This window comes from Bubalus kerabau, chromosome 18 (assembly GCF_029407905.1).
Source record: "Bubalus kerabau isolate K-KA32 ecotype Philippines breed swamp buffalo chromosome 18, PCC_UOA_SB_1v2, whole genome shotgun sequence".
NCBI classification, from domain to species: Eukaryota; Metazoa; Chordata; class Mammalia; order Artiodactyla; family Bovidae; genus Bubalus; species Bubalus kerabau.
In genome coordinates, this window is record NC_073641.1 from 38,698,975 (window position 1) to 38,715,314 (window position 16,340).

Here is a 16,340-nt window from a genome sequence, read left to right on the forward strand (position 1 = left end):
ACTTGAAAATATATATATGTTCTGGCTGCTCTCTGAAAAGTCTGTTGCAAAAACAAAAGAGGAATATTGGCTTCCCTGGCCCTACACCAGGGAAAGGCCAGTAACAAAGAGGCACCACGCCTCCTCCCTGGACCCCAGAGGAGCAGAGACAGCAGCCCCAATGAGGTGGAACACTTGACGTTCCATGCCTCTACCAGGCTAACGTTAGCGACTAAGCTGATCCATCACCTAAGGCTTCTCGCCACACAGCAGCATTTGTAGGACAGTATTTCTGATAGTCTATGCTTTACATTGGGATTAATGCCAGCATGGAGTAGCAGCATTCCCTTTCCCACCAACTCACAGACGCAGCTGCTGTGTCCCACTGCTGTGTTCCCACTCCAGCTTTGCCTAGAGGCATACCCAGTTACAGGAACTACTACACAACATAAAAAGAGTAAGCTTCTGGTTTTCCAGCAAGAACATCAGAACAATAAACCTCTGACAACAGAGGGCAAAGAGGAAATTAAGGGCTTAAGAAGTAAGAAAGCTAGAACAAAAATATCATTTAAATCTGTATAAACAGTACTGAGCTCACTGCTGAGGTGAGCTCATATGTGTAATATGTGAAACCTGTCAGAAGTAACTTAAGAAAAGCACTGAGATCTCAAAACACCGCAGACTACCACCGAGGTTCCACATCATCTCCTGGGTAACATGCACACGAGACAAACCAGGCATAAAGACTTTGGAAATTAAACTTATATCGGAAGTAAAAACAGCTAACATAAGGCAGGTCAGGGCGTACAGTCTAAAACTAATCAGGTTGACTGTCAGCTAAAAAGAAACCACATATTCACATAAGCAAAAAAAAAGAAAACTTCTAGCATTCTCCAGAAGTTTTAGACAGGAGCCTGCATCTCATAACACAATATTCAAAGTGTCAAGAATACAATCCAAAATTAAACATACAAAAAATCAGGAAAACCTAACAAGCCCTCAAGGAGTAAGACACACTAAGTCACTTCAGTCACGTCTGACTCTTTGATACCCTTTGGACTGTAGCCCTCCAGGCTCTTCTGTCCCTGGGGATCCTCCAGGCAAGAACACTGGCCTGGGCTGCCATGCCCGTTCCAGGGTATTTTCCCGACCCAGGGATCAAACCCATGTCACTTATGTCTCCTGAACTGGCTAGTTCTTTTCCACTAGTGTCACCTGGGAAACCCCAGGAAATAAGATGAAATGTGCCAACCACAAGATGACCCAAAAGTCAGAATTCTCAGAAAAATACTTTAAATCAGTATTTATAATCATGATACAAAACGGGCAAGCAGACAGTTTTGAAACAAAGACAAAGACAGACATGCTCAACAAAGAAAAACTAACTACTTTTTAAGAATGGAAATTTGTACTGAAAAATACAATAATGGAAGTTTAAAATTCACTAGAAGGGCTCAACAGTAGAATGGATACATTATAGGATACATTAGAGTCAGTGAACTTGAAGACAGATAATTCAATCCAAACAATAGAAGAAAAAAAAAATAGGGAGAAAATGAGCAGAATCATAAAGATGTTTGAGACTATATCAAAAGATTTAGTATTCCTGTTATATAAGACTCATAGATGCAGAAAAATATTTGAAGAAATAATGGCTAAAAATTTCCAAAGTGTGGTGAAAAAGGTAACCATACAGATTTAAGAATCAAAGTGAAAGCCAAACAAAACAAACTAACAACAAAAATTTTTAATGAAAGACATTTTTAAAGTACTAAGAGAAAAACTGTTGTTATTGTTCAGTTGCCCAGTCATGTCCGACTCTTCCGACCCCGTGGACTGAAGCACGCCAGGCTTCCGTCTTTCACCATCTCCCGGAGCTTGCTCAACTAATGTTCATCGAGTTGGTGATGCCATCCAAACACCTTTCTGTCGTCCCCTTCTCCTCCTGCCTTCAATCTTTCCCAGCATTAGGGTATTTTCTAATAAGTCAAAGAAGCTCTTCACATCAGGTGGCCAAAGTATTACAGTTTCAGCTTCAGCATCAGTCCTTCCAATGAATAGTCAGGATTGATTTCCTTTAGGATGGACTGGTTGGATCTCTTTGCAGTCCAGGGGACTCTCAAGAGTCTTCTTTAACATCACAGTCCAAAAGCATCAATTCTTTGGCATTGAGCCTTCTTTATGGTCCAATTCTCATATCCATACATGACTACTAGAAAAACTATAGCTTTAACTAGACGGACATTTGTTGGCAAAGTAATGTCTCTGCTTTTTAATATGCTATCTAGGTTGGTCATAAGTTTTCTTCCAAGGAGCAAGTGTCTGAATTTCATGGCTGCAGTCACCATCTGCAGCGATTTTGGAGCCCAAGAAAATAAAGTCTGTCACTGTTTCCATTGTTTCCCCACCCATTGCCATGAAATGATGGGACCGGATGCCATGATCTTAGTTTCCTGAATGTTGAGTTTTAAGCCAGCTTTTTCACTCTCCTCTTTCACTTTCATTAAGAGGCTCTTTAGTTCTTCTTCACTTTCTGCCATAAAGGTGGTGTCATCTGCATATCTGGGGTTATTGACAAGTTAAATGTACAGAAAATGTACTTTAGAAGCAAAGGTGAAATAGAGACATCCTACGATGAAAGAAAACCAAGAGAACTTGTCACCAGTAGACCTGCTTAAAAAGAAATGCTACAGGGGGCATTTCCTGGCAGCCCAGCAGTTAGGAGTTGGCACTTTCACTGCCAGAGGCCAGGTGTGATCCCTAGTCGGGGAAACGAGATCCCACAAGCCTCACAGCATGGCCAAACTGTTTTAATTCTTAAAAAAAATAAAATGCTACCACAAAGTGAAAAATTGGTCATTTAATTCATTTGGAAACTTTTTAAAAGAATAAAAAATTTCAAGAATTATCTTATTATTTCAAGAATATTTTTACTATTATTTTATTCTTATTTTAATTCTTATTGTTTACTATTTCAAGAAATTTTAACTCAAGGATAATCATAAAAAGAAAGAACAAAGTTGGAAGACTCACACTTTTCCATTTTTCAAAATTAATTACATGTTAATGTTAGTAGCAGCTTTATTCATAAAGCTTTGTTGGCAAAACATGTTTTATCAATGGGACAGATGTTCAGTGAGAGGGAAAGAAGGAAGTAAAGAAAATGTTTCAAGAAGGAGAGAATAATCAACTGTGTCAAACACTGCTGAGAGTTACAGTGTTAGGAGAATTGAGAACTGACCACCAGTTATGAATCACATGATGGTGGGGTGGCATGAACAGATAAATGAGCTAGTGTTGAAGTGTGTGTTAGTCACTCACTGTCCGACTCTTTGCGAACCGATGGACTGTAGCCTGCCAGGCTCCCTGTCCATGGAATTCTTCAAGCAAGAATACTGGAGTGCATTGGCATTCCCTTCTCCAGAGGATCTTCCCAACCCAGGGGTCGAACACAGGTCTCCCACATTGCAGGTGGATTCTTTACCATCTGACCCTGTGCATCTAAGGTACTAAAAGATAGTAATTAAACTGCCTGATAATAGATTAAAATCTGTAGAATTGTCAGAGATCCTATTCATCTCTTTCCAAAACAGAAATTTGTCTGTCTTATTTAAGGGAAAAAAAAAAGAACTTCTAGTGCCAAGCAGTAAATAAGTATCTGATCTAGTTAACCTCTGGCCCCAGAAAATAGCTCGTCATTTGCAACAAAAGGAACACCTCAATATTCATGAGACATGCCCTGCGTTCAGGGACTTCGATCCTAAACTGCCTTGGCTTCCTCAATCTTGCACACTACTTCACACTTTTATTCTCCCTCTCAGTGTAATTCAGCTCCACTTCCACTGACATCTCTTCCTGGACCCTTAATCTAATGTGTAGTGGGCTTACATCCCAGTCAGTTCCTAGTTTACCATCTTCTTCTACTCCCAGACTCAGGAGTCACTGCTTCTCAGCACAATGGGCATAACTCAGTCCAGTTCTTTTTTCTTTTTTTGCAGTATAGCTTTTGGAGGGTGGCTTTTTTTTTAATTGGAGGATAATTGCTTTGGTGTGGTGGTGTTCTCTGCTGTGGTGTTCTCTGCCATACATCAATGCCAATCAGCTAACTATCTCTCTATCTATATCTCCTCCAGTTTGGAATCTCACTTCCTATGCTTTGTCCTAACAGAAACCCAGCCTATGCAGGTCTTGAAGGCAGGCTCCAGAAGAGAGGTCTTTTACTGATACTTATTGATTAGAGTTGAAATAGCATCTAGAAATATAAAGTATACTTCTAACAGGACCAAAAGAAGATGATCCCTACTACAGAGGACATTCACATAAAACACAAGCACCTTAGTTGTTGAGTACACAGAATATGAACACAAATAGTAAGCTAACTGAAGAAATACTAAAAGACTATGAATGCTGTTTCTTGTTTGTAAAGACAAGAGTATGACAAAGGCAATGGGAATGTTAAGTACCCTTGTGTTAAAACAGTGACCAAAATTAGTCATAATAGAAAATGAAGTTCAACTGAGGATTCTTAAATGAATCTAAACAGATTCAGTATCATGGCTCACATTAGTGGAAAAAAAATTTTAAGTGACACCTATTAAAGAACAGTCAGTGACTAAAACACTTTTTCATCAAATAAACTAGGTTTTCTCTCTTTCTCCTTTATCTAAACATAGGCACTCCTAGGGGGAAAAAATTTCCTTCCTTTATTTAACAGTCTGGAAAGAGCCTGGTAGAAAGAATGAAGCATCTATTTACTTCTCATAATCTGCTAGACTGTGCATACAGAGAGGACGTTATCAAGCCATGACCACTACTGGTTTCCTCTAATTCACATGCACTCATGCACTCCCGTGCACAGAGGTGTGCTGATCTACAGTTATCAATCCGTACCCCTGTGGCAGCCTCGTGACGAAAGCTGTGACCGCTGCCCCACCACCGTGCCATTTGCAGTCACTGAATGAGGTGAGGCTCTGTGACCCATAAAATGAAAAGTACCCATGTTTTTGGCATAGTGAGTTAACTAGCAGAGGCAACTCCTATGACAAGAGGAAATGCCTCAGGGAATATACTATCAGCTTTAATCCAAAAGTTCTTCTTAACTGGAGTCCATTCATGACTTCAGGAATCTTCAAACTTCCTAAAATTGTCAACAAAATTTTGTGTCGGTATATTTTGCTGGAGAAAATGTTCATAGCCTAATTTTGGGGGTTGGCAACCTTCTTCTCTAATGGACTTGTTTTTCATTCACTCAGTCATACCCAACTCTTTGCGACCCCATGGCCTGCAACACACCAGCCTTCCCTGTTGTTCACCTTCTCCCAGAGCTTGCTCAAACTCATGTTCATTGAGTTGGTGATGCCATCCAACCATCTCGTCCTCTGTCATCCCCTTTTCCTCCTGCCTTCAATCTTTCCCAGCATCAGGGTCTTTTCTAATGAGTCGGCTCTTCGCATCAGGTGGCCGAAGTATTGGAGCTTCAGCTTCAACACTCTTTCCAATGAATATTCAAGATTGAAATCCTTTAGGATGGAATAGATAGTAACTATTTTAGGCTTTCTGGGTCACATGGTCTTTGAGGGAACTACTCAAACTCTACCACTGTAAGCACAAAAGCAATCACAGACAACAATAAATGAAGAGGCATGGCTGTGTTCCAGTAAAACTTTTATTTACAGAAACAGTGCAGGCTGGATTTGGACCACGGATTGCGGTCTGCCGAACCCTGTGTAATCCATCACACTCTTAGTCATTCCCTTCTATGAATCAAGGACTCTGAAATTCAAATCTTTCTAACTACTGAGCAATTTAAAAATACATTTGAAGATACCAAAGAGATAGATTCATTCTCCTTTGATCAGCTCAACTCCAATGACCTCGTCTATAACATACTGCAGTAGCTCCAACTATAGCTAACTCTGTCCACAGATGGTTCCTTTTCTGGAATCACGAATGTTCTTTTCAACATCCTGAATTTCCACCAATCACTCAACATAAACCTGAGTGTCCTTTTGCTGTACTTATAATGAACAACTTTTATTCTGGAATAAATCCCTCTTCCTCAGCATTGTATTCCCTTCAAACACCTCAGGCTCCTGAACAGACTCAAGAGGATCATAGCATGCGCACATACTAAGTCACTCAGTCATGTCCAGCTCTTTGTGACCCCATGGACTGCAACCCACCAGGCTCCTTTGCCCATGGAATTCTGCAGGCAAGAATACTGGAGTGGGTTTCCATTTCCTTCTCCAGGGGATCTTCCCTACCCAGGGATCGAACCTGGGTCTCCTGCATTGCAGGCAGATTCTTTACTGTCTGAGCCACCAGAGAAGCCTTAAAAAAAGGTTGTGTCCGACTCTTTGTGATCCCATGGACTATACAGTCCATGGAATTCTCCAGGCAAGAATACTGGAGTAGGTAGCCTTTTCCCTCTCCAGGGGATCTTCCCAACCCAGGGATTGAACCCAGGTCTCCTGCATTGCAGGCAGATTCTTTACCAGCTGAGCCACAAGGGAAGCCCAAGAATATCATATGAATATGCCAAAGACTCTCTCTTATAACTTAAGATTTTGTAACCCTGAATGCTCCCACAAGTCTTAACAATTTTTCTCTCACACTATCAATATCTATTCTAAGCCTCTACTATTCTACATAAGGTCTCACTCCAACATTTCCCAACACAAAACTAGGAAACGATTCAGTGGCTACATGGTGACACCTTCAACTTCTTATCTAAGGCCAACCACTTGTAATCGTACCTGCATATGAGCCCAATCGCATTCCTCTATTTCCAATGTAAATAAATTTCCTCCTCCCACTCAAAGCTAAGTCTTGCTCTTATGTTTGATCTCCCACTCTACCACCTCCTTGGGGACTTTCATTATTACCTAGTATGTTTGGTATTTGCAAGACTGTATTACTTTCCTATTTCTGTGTAACAAATTACCACAAATTTAGGGGCTTAAAACAACTCTTAGTTTATTAGCTAACAGTTTGGGAGGTCAGAAGGCCAGTCACAATCCAGAAGGTTGAATTTTCTGCTTGGGGTCTCAGAGACTGAAATCAGGATGTTCGGAGGGCCACATTCCTTTGTGGAAGCTCAAGGGAAACATTCATTTCCAAGCTCACTCAGGCTGCTGGCAGAACCCAACTTCCTGTGGTGGCAGGACTAAGATGCCTATTTCATTGCCTCTGTCATCTGGGAGCTGCTCACAGCATCTAGAAGCCATGTGCCTTCCTCGCTACATGGATTCCTCCACCTTCAAAGCCAACAAACGTGAAACTTCTCTTCTTGAACCTGAATTAGACAAAGCCACTCCCAAAAACCTTTGCAAAACAGTCCCTTCTTGACATATACACCCTACTATATATACAAGAGATTTACTAATAAGGACCTACTTATACAGCACAGGGAACTCCACTCAATACTCTGTAATGGACTATATGGGGAAAGAAACTAAAAAAGAGTTGGATACATGTATATGTATAACTGATTCACTTTGCTGTATACCTGAAACAGAACATTGTAAATCAACTCTACTCCAATAAAAATTTTTTAAAAAAACAATAGGGGGGTGGGAAATCCCTTCTTGATATATATCTCTTGCTGAAACAGCTAAGAAATAAAATCCTTAAGCTTCCTAGAAGTCAACTGGTTTGATTGTGAAAATAAAATCTGTGAGGCACATGCTTCATTTCTTGAAGGAGCCTTTAGTGTAACTGAATATTCTGACTTTTTGATCTTTCTGAAGTTTTAGCAAAAGGTTATACAGCACACCCTGGGCTTTTTATCTGTGTCACACTTTCAGAAGCAATTTCTTCACTTTAACATTCTTTGCCATATGGATAGACTCAAAATTCACTCAATCATCTAGTACTCGTTTCTGTTTAATAAGACTTTTCTCAATTTACATTTTGTTCTCATCTTTTACTATAAGTAGCAAGAAAAAACAAGGCAGTACTTTCAACATTTTGGCTGGAGATCTCCTTGGCTATAGCTATCTATCCAACTTCATCATTCAGGTTCTGCTTGCATATTCAAAGCCGGAAAAGAGAATCCCTCTCGAGTTAAATCCCTCAAATTTTAAAATCTTTTTTGCCAGGAAGAGATCAATCCCTTTTAAGGGCTCATCTGATTAGGCAGGATCCACTGAGGATAATCTTTCTTTCTTAAAGTTAACTGTGAAGACAATATAATCTAATTGCAGAAGGATCTCATTATACTCATGGGTCACATCCACAATCAAGGAGAGGGGCAGGGAATCTTGGGTGCCACATCAGAAGTCTCCCTATAGGGACTATTATGTAGCAATTTTGAAATTACTTTCTATGTCCTATAGGAGGTTGTTGTTCAGTCACTAAGTCACGTCCAACTCTTTGAGACCCCATGGACTAGCAGCACGCCAGGCTTCCCTGTCCTTCACTATCTCCCAGAGTCTGCTCAAACTCATGTCCACTGTGTCGATCGATGACGCCATCCAACCATCTCCTCTGTCGCCTCCTCCTCCTCCTGCCCTCAATCTTTCCCAGCATCAGGATCTTTTCTAATGAGTCAGCTCTTCACATCAGGTGGCCAAAGAATCAGAGCTTCAGCTTCACCATCAGTCCTTCCAATGACTATTCACAGTTGATTTCCTTTAGGACTGACTGATTTGACCTCCTTCTTGTCCAAGGGACTCTCAAAAGTCTTCCCCAGCACCATAACTCAAAAGCATCAATTCTTCAGCACTCAGCATTCATTATGGTCTAACTCTCACATCTGTACATGCCTAGGAAAAACCATAGCTTTGACTATATGGACTTTGAACAAATGAGTAAATGCTGGTGATGCTAGAGGACAAGTTTTTCACTGGAGAAGTGAAATACAAATACTCAATGGGGAAAGGCTAGGAAGCTGGATTCAAATTGGGTGTATCACAGTGAACTCATGATTTTTTTAATACTTTTTGGTTGGTTGGTTTATCCCTCCAGCCCCAACTCTGTCTTCTGAAACAGTCTAGAAGATTGACACCTCAGCAACATGGAATAACAGACTGGTTCCAAATAGGAAAAGGAGTACGTCAAGGCTGTATATTGTCACCCTACTTATTTAACTTCTATGCAGAGTACATCATGAGAAACTCTGGACTGGAAGAAACACAGCTGGAATCAAGATTGCCAGGAGAAATATCAATAACCTCAGATATGCAGATGACACCACCCTTATGGCAGAAAGTGAAGAGGAACTCAAAAGCCTCTTGATGATAGTGAAAGTGGAGAGTGAAAAAGTTGGCTTAAAGCTCAACATTCAGAAAACGAAGATCATGGCATCCGGTCCCATCACTTCATGGGAAATAGATGGGGAAACAGTGGAAACAGTGTCAGACTTTATTTTTGGGGGCTCCAAAATCACTGCAGATGGTGACTGCAGTCATGAAATTAAAAGACGCGTACTCCTTGGAAGGAAAGTTATGACCAACCTTAACAGCATATTCAAAAGCAGAGACATTACTTTGCCAACAAAGGTTCGTCTATCCAAGGCTATGGTTTTCCCAGTGGTCGTGAATGGATGTGAGAGTTGGACTGTGAAGAAGGCTGAGCGCCGAAGAATTGATGTTTTTGAACTGTGGTGTTGGAGAAGACTCTTGAGAGTCCCTTGGACTGCAAGGAGATCCAACCAGTCCATTCTGAAGGAGATCAGCCCTGGGATTTCTTTGGAAGGAATGATGCTAAAGCTGAAACTCCAGTACTTTGGCCACCTCATGCAAAGAGTTGACTCATTGGAAAAGACTCTGATGCTGGGAGGGATTGGGGGCAGGAGGAGAAGGGGACGACAGAGGATGAGATGGCTGGATGGCATCACTGACTCGATGGACGTGAGTCTGGGTAATCTCTGGGAGTTGGTGATGGACAGGGAGGCCTGGCGTGCTGCGATTCATGGGGTTGCAAAGAGTCGGACACAACTGAGTGACTGAACTGAACTGAACAATGAACATAAGCAGTGCCCTAGATCTTGATTTGTAAATAGAATTTTCAGTTCAAGAGAGCCATGGAATGCTAGAAAAATCGTAACAGAATAGTACAAGGTGAGCCAGGAACATTTTGTTGTGCCAGAACGTAAGAAAGTACCCCCGAAATGATGGGGATATGTCAAAAGGATAGAAACCAGTGTTATGGAGTTTCTATTAGAGAAAAAGCTCTGTAAATATTCAGAATTTGGAAAGAAACACAATGTATTTTAAATGAATTCATTTTTTAGAGTTATACTTGCAGTTAAAACCACCAGTTACAACTGCTTGAGGAAATAAAAATATACCTAAAATTCACAAGTTTATAATATTTTACTCCTAAGAAACAATATTTACCATTAAAAAGACATGACTAAAATATTTCATTTCCAAATAATAAGGGCAATTTTTTGGAGAGGTTTTATATCAGAATAACTACATGTACTATTCAAACATAAACAGAGCATTTGAAAGTACCTTTTCTCCAAAATTCCTTATAAAACTTCTAATCTCCATAATTAAAGTACAATCGTAGAGAAATGGCCCAGTAAAATGTCCAAGTGTTATAGGGTCCCCTGAGCCTGTCCTCTCCCACTTTAGCCAAGTAATTATGAAATAAATGGCACAGAACCGTTTTAAATGGCTGAAGGTAAAGTATGGGTCTACGAGTTTAAAAGAATAGAGAAAAACATTCTCTGGGACTTCCCTGGTGGTCCAGTGGTTAAGACTCTGCACTTCCTCTGCAGAGGCCTGGGTTCAATCCCTAGTCAGAGAAGTAATATCCCACATGCTGTGGGGGGCCAAGAAAAAAGAAAAGAAAAACACTCTCCGACTGAAAGTAATATACTAAAATTCTGGTTTAGAATAAATGAGTTTAGATGACAATATATCTACAGTTTTTAAGGTATGCTTTTGAATGGTTTAAGGGTTGATTCTTGTTTATTCTTGTCCTACCTTCCTAGTGATTTAAACCTGAAGAAATAATGTCCCATTTTCTCAGATAATATAAGCAATAAATCCCATGAACTCGAGATCAGTGATCTTCATATTTTAAAGAAACAACAGAACCTGATTTTCAAAGAATATCTTATAAAGAGCTTCAATACAGAAAACAGACAAAACTGGAATCTCTCTGGCTGAAGGAGGCCCCCTGCCCCTCACTCCCACTCTGAGGCCTCACATTCCACTCAACTAGATCCAAACAATACCTTATGTAAAGGTTCTCGTGTGATCAGAAAAAAATGTTTCTCAGATGCATAAAGGAAAAAAGGTAAACAAAAACTGAAATCTTAATTGTGATTATATTTGGGTTATAAAATTATGAGTAATTTTTCCTTTTCAAATTTGTAACAGTCAATAAAAATTACTGTTAAAAACTCCATAAACTAGTTTTTAAAGGTATAAATATAAATATTCTCCCTGTAATGTAGTATGTAACATAAATATATATATATACACATATATATATATACACACATACACCACTAGAAGTATACCCCCCAAAAAATACATACATTCACATAAAGATATAAAGAGATAAAAATCTAACAATATAACAATTTAATAACATAATTAGAAAGGTCTGTTTATATTTGAAGTACATAATATTTTATCATAACAGATCAGATATATTTAATAGTTTCTTTTAATGCTCTATTGGTTGAACTTTCCAGTAAAGCCACAAGTTATTAATTACTCTTCGAATCAGAAAAAAGTTTTAAAAGTTAAGAAAAAGTGTCCCATGAAATCTGCTCCCTTCAAATAATAATACTTGCATTTCTAAAACCCATCACTCAAGTCAAGGAGTACAATTAAGCTAAAAATAGTATTTCCTAAATAAATAGTCAATTATATTTGCTTCTGAGAAATGGAGAGAGTAAGTATTAACCATGATTTTGAAATCAAAATAGAGATAACATTAGACAAGATTGGGAGAGTTACAGTATTAAGTTATAATATATAGTTGTTTTTCACATATTGGTAATTAACTTAATAGTTTAATTTCCTATATATCTACATAGATTTATCCACCTTCACTCTACTTTCTGAATAATCTTACTATATGTACTATGTGTATATATATATATATATACACTTTTATATATATATACACTTTTATATATATATACATGTGTGTATATGTGTGTGTGTGTGTGTGTGTGTGTGTGTGTATATACATATATATGTTCAGTCACTAAGTCATGCCTGACTCTTTTGACCCCATGGACTATATGTAGCTCACCAGCTTTCAGTCCATGGGATTTTTTAGGCAACAATACTGGACTTGGTTGCCATTTCCTTCTTCAAGGGATCTTCTTGACCCAGGAGTAGAACCCACATTTCTTGCTTTGCAGGCAGATTCTTTACCACTGAGCCACCTACGTGTGTGCCTGTGTGCTAAGTCTCTCAGTCGTGTCCGACTCTGTGAGACTATGGACTGTAGCCCTCCAGGCTCCTCTGTCCCTGGGATATTCCATGCAAGAATACTAGAGTGGGGTTGCCATGTCCTTCTCCAGGGGATCTTCCCAATCTAGGGATTGAATCTGTGTCTCCTGCGACTCCTGAGCTGCAGGTGGATTATTTTCCACTGAGCCACAAAATAAGCCCACATGCGTGTGCGTGCATGAGTGTGAAACTGAAACCGCAGAAATAGCCAGATACAGAACCACCAGATCCCTTTCTTCTTGAAACTTTCTTGGCTAAAACCTAAATCGATAAAGTCTTAGTTTTTATAATGTAAGAAGCCCTGAACAGCTGAAATCATTAGTAAGAGCTTACAAACTAGCAAAAAAAAATCTTTTCCTCACATTTTTAAAGAAAAATTGTCTGTGGTAACCATAAACTAAAAAAGAATAAGTTAAATAAGAGTTTTTAAAGCTTACATTTCTACAAACTCACTGTTTAAATAAAGTTTGGGATTCCAAAAAAGCTTCAAATCAAACAGATAAAAACAGAACGATTTGCGTGTAAGACAGAGAGGCTGATCTGGAGCACCGTCTGCTTTATTTCCTTATCACCATCACCCTAAAAAAAACATCTTTGGTAGAATCTTTAGGGAGGTGATTTTAAGATGAGTGGAGAGAAACTCTAGTGGAATACATGAAGGGAAAAAAAACCACTATTCAAGCCATCATTTCAATACAATTGCATACAGTGTTATGTTTAAGTTATATCTGAATGCTGTTTGAACCATCTAACACACACTGGACACACTCAATGAACAGCCAATAAACAAAAGGAAAGGCATGAGACTGCAACCCTCAGTAGGACTGAGAGGTATTTCAGTAGACTTCAGCAGAGGGCAGTTTGAAATACACTATATTAATTTATAGCAGAAATTATGGCAGCAACAATAAGCTGCGAGTAAATGTGCATGGAATTAATTAAATTCACTAAAATATTCTGGGTCATACTTACTTTGGTATTGGCCATATCCACAATATACTGGTCTCCTTTTATACATTCCATTACTTCAAAACCATCTCTGTCAATCACTTTGGCCTGAGAGCTTCCAGATACGACAAGTATCATGTCTCCCGTGTTACTGTACTGTAATGACTTGATCTGATGGCTATGCAAAAAAAAAAAAAAAATTCTGGTAAGACACAGAGTATGTTTATACGTTCATTCATTAAGCACTGTCAGAAAAAAAAAAGTCATTCAACTATACAAATTGACAATTTATAAAATCAGGAGCATCAACCTCAAAAGGGCCCTCAACACCAGTGGCTATCCTATTAAGCTCTCCTCCCACTCTCCACAGCAATCTATTAAAAACGGCTCTACTCACTTTAAATCTTCAACCCAAACAACTCCCCTCTCCAGTTCTTGATTCTTCCTGATTTGTTCCAGAAGAAACATATAAGGACTGCCTGGTGTGCTCTCGTTACTGTTATAAATGTATTTGCTTCTGAACTCTTCTCTTGCTTCTTCTCTTTGATTACAATGATGAAAATGAACCTCTTCCTGCCCGAGGCATATCTACTACCTATATTCTGGATCCCACCCCTTCCAGTCTCCTCGGGAACCTATGACTAACCTCTCTCTCCTCCCCTTCTCAGCTAAGCTATCTAAACAAGTTTTCATCTCCTCCCTTATTTCTCTAGCACCCAGGTGGCACTAGTGGTAAAGAATCTGGCCTGCCAATCCAGGAGATACAAGAGACGTGAGTTCAATCCCTGGGTCAGGAAGATCCCCTGGAGAAGGGAATGGTAACCCACTCCAGTATTCTTGCCTGGAAAATTCCAAGGCCAGAGAAGCCTGGCAGGCTACAGTCCATGAGTCACAAAGAGTCGGACACAACTGAGCATACACATACACACACACATACACACACAAAGAGTATCCTTTTCACCCTCACCACCCCACTGAAAGTGATCCTGCCATTGTGGCTACAGTGGATGCTGTGGTGACCACCCACATCAATCCTTTCAGGACTGAAGTACTCATTCCCCAGCTTCCAGGATTTGGCCTGCTGGTGGCTTACAACTGAAGTCTCAGGAATTTTTCTGAGTTGCAGAGAACTCCCTCATCCAAGGTTATGTTACTATCCCAAAGCAGCCCACATTTAAGGACTGGTCAATGTACGGTAAAATGGCCCAGCCCTCTGGTTCAACTGGGAATACCCCAGAAGGGTTATTTCAGCTTCAGATCTCTCTGTGGAAATCAGCTGAGGTTGCTGTTGTAACCACCTGGCAATTCAGTTCCTCCATCTTCCTAATGCTGTTTTCCTCACAACTTCTCTCACAGAGGCTGATTCCAGAAGCACTCTTCAACAAACCTCCTACATGCAAATCCTGAAGCTTCAAAGTGTGTCTTGGGAGAATCAAACCTGAGAGGGTTGATATCAAAAGTAGACCTATGGAGCTATTCCAAAAGAAGACTTTAGAGTGATGTCGATCATGGACTGGTTAGCAATGAGGACCCCTTCTCTGGTGGTACCTAGTCCCTGAGGGGCTGTAGCAGTGCAACTGCATTGCTAAAACTGTTGGTGAGAGGGAAGGCACTGGCTGGTGCAATATTTCAGGCATATGAGAGTACAGGAAAAGAATTAATTGAAAGGACTATGGAACTAGGCAGCTATTGCTAGGAGCAGTAAATACAATGGAAAAAGTAAACGAAAGGCTGAGGATGGTCATCACCAACTAAAGACTATAGTGGGGAAGCTGGAGGGTCTATCTGGCAGCATATAAAGACAGGGTTATTGCTCTCTCAGGTAAGTGCTGTGCAGTCACTGATCCTGCAAAGCAGGTGTTTCTACCTCTACTAGGAAGGAAGACCAAAAGCACTGGACATTCACATGTAAATCAACAGCAGCATACATTTACATGCTTGAACCAGAGCTATGTTAATTTTCTAGTCCTCTGTCTTAATATAGTCCCAAGGGACCTGGATGACCTGGACAATACAAAGAAATTCATGCTGGTCCCAGATCTCCATGATAGCATGTTAACTGTATCGGATGAGTAAAATGTATCAACTACGTTGGTTAGACAAGCTCTCCAGGAGATGAGAGGTAAAAGGTAGAAAAGATCAGGAGACAGTGAAAAGAAGATATGCGGATGATCCATGTAGACAGACAAACAAAAGTAGAAATCAAAAATGAAGCTTTTTGTATCACATGTTAATCCCAGAACGCATCAAACTTAAAAGAGGCAATGAACAACCATGCAGACAACGTGAGTTGGCCAGTTCAATTAGCTAGCTTTTGTCATCATCCACTCTACTCTGAATACAGTAGGCTCATAAGTGAACTGGTGGTGGTGGTGGAAGGGATGCAAGTCATGCACGGGAAGGACAACAGCTCTCGAAGTTAACCTAACTACTGCTGAAGGGCCAACCTGCCAGCAACAGGATTATGGTAAGTCCCTGCCCAAAATCAATACTAGGCTAATTGACATGGAAAATATGAAAAATTACAATAAGTGTACAGGGAAAAACAGTGGGGAAGGCAGAGTAGGTACCAAGGGAGCAAGAATAAATGTTTTAAATCGAGTGGTCAGGAAGTAAATGACTGAAGTGTCTATCAGGTAACTGAGGGAGTAAGTTACGTAGATATTATCAGGAAATTACTAGAAAGGATCTGCAGCAAAAGAATACTTGGAATATTGCCAATGTGGCTGTAACAAAGAGAGCAAAAAAACCGAAGTTGGAGACAAGGTCAGAAGGCAGCAAGTAGGCTGGTGCAGAGAGCCATGTAAGCCACCAAAAGGACCTTGGTTTCACTCTCTTTGGAAGAAATGAGAGGAAATCCAGCAGAGCATTTTGAGGTGAGAAATGACACAATCTGACCTACACTGTACAGAACCACTTTTTTGTGCCTGGACCATTTCATAGTCTGAGGTCTATGGGGCCCTTCTTGGCACGTTTTTTAAACAC

General features: G+C 40.0%; 1 protein-coding gene and 1 non-coding gene across 2 annotated transcripts in view; one reads left to right on the plus strand and one right to left on the minus strand.

Annotated features, from left to right (window-relative positions):
* WDR70 (WD repeat domain 70) overlaps positions 1-16,340 on the minus strand; it is a 283,113-nt gene that overhangs the window by 188,222 nt on the left and 78,551 nt on the right. Inside the window, exon 8 of the mRNA XM_055554926.1 lies at positions 13,380-13,533. Within this exon, the coding sequence (XP_055410901.1) occupies positions 13,380-13,533 (154 nt within the window). The remainder of the gene's footprint in view (positions 1-13,379; positions 13,534-16,340) is intronic.
* On the plus strand, positions 10,666-10,737 carry TRNAG-UCC (transfer RNA glycine (anticodon UCC)). The gene has a single exon. It is a non-coding gene; the product is annotated as a tRNA-Gly (tRNA).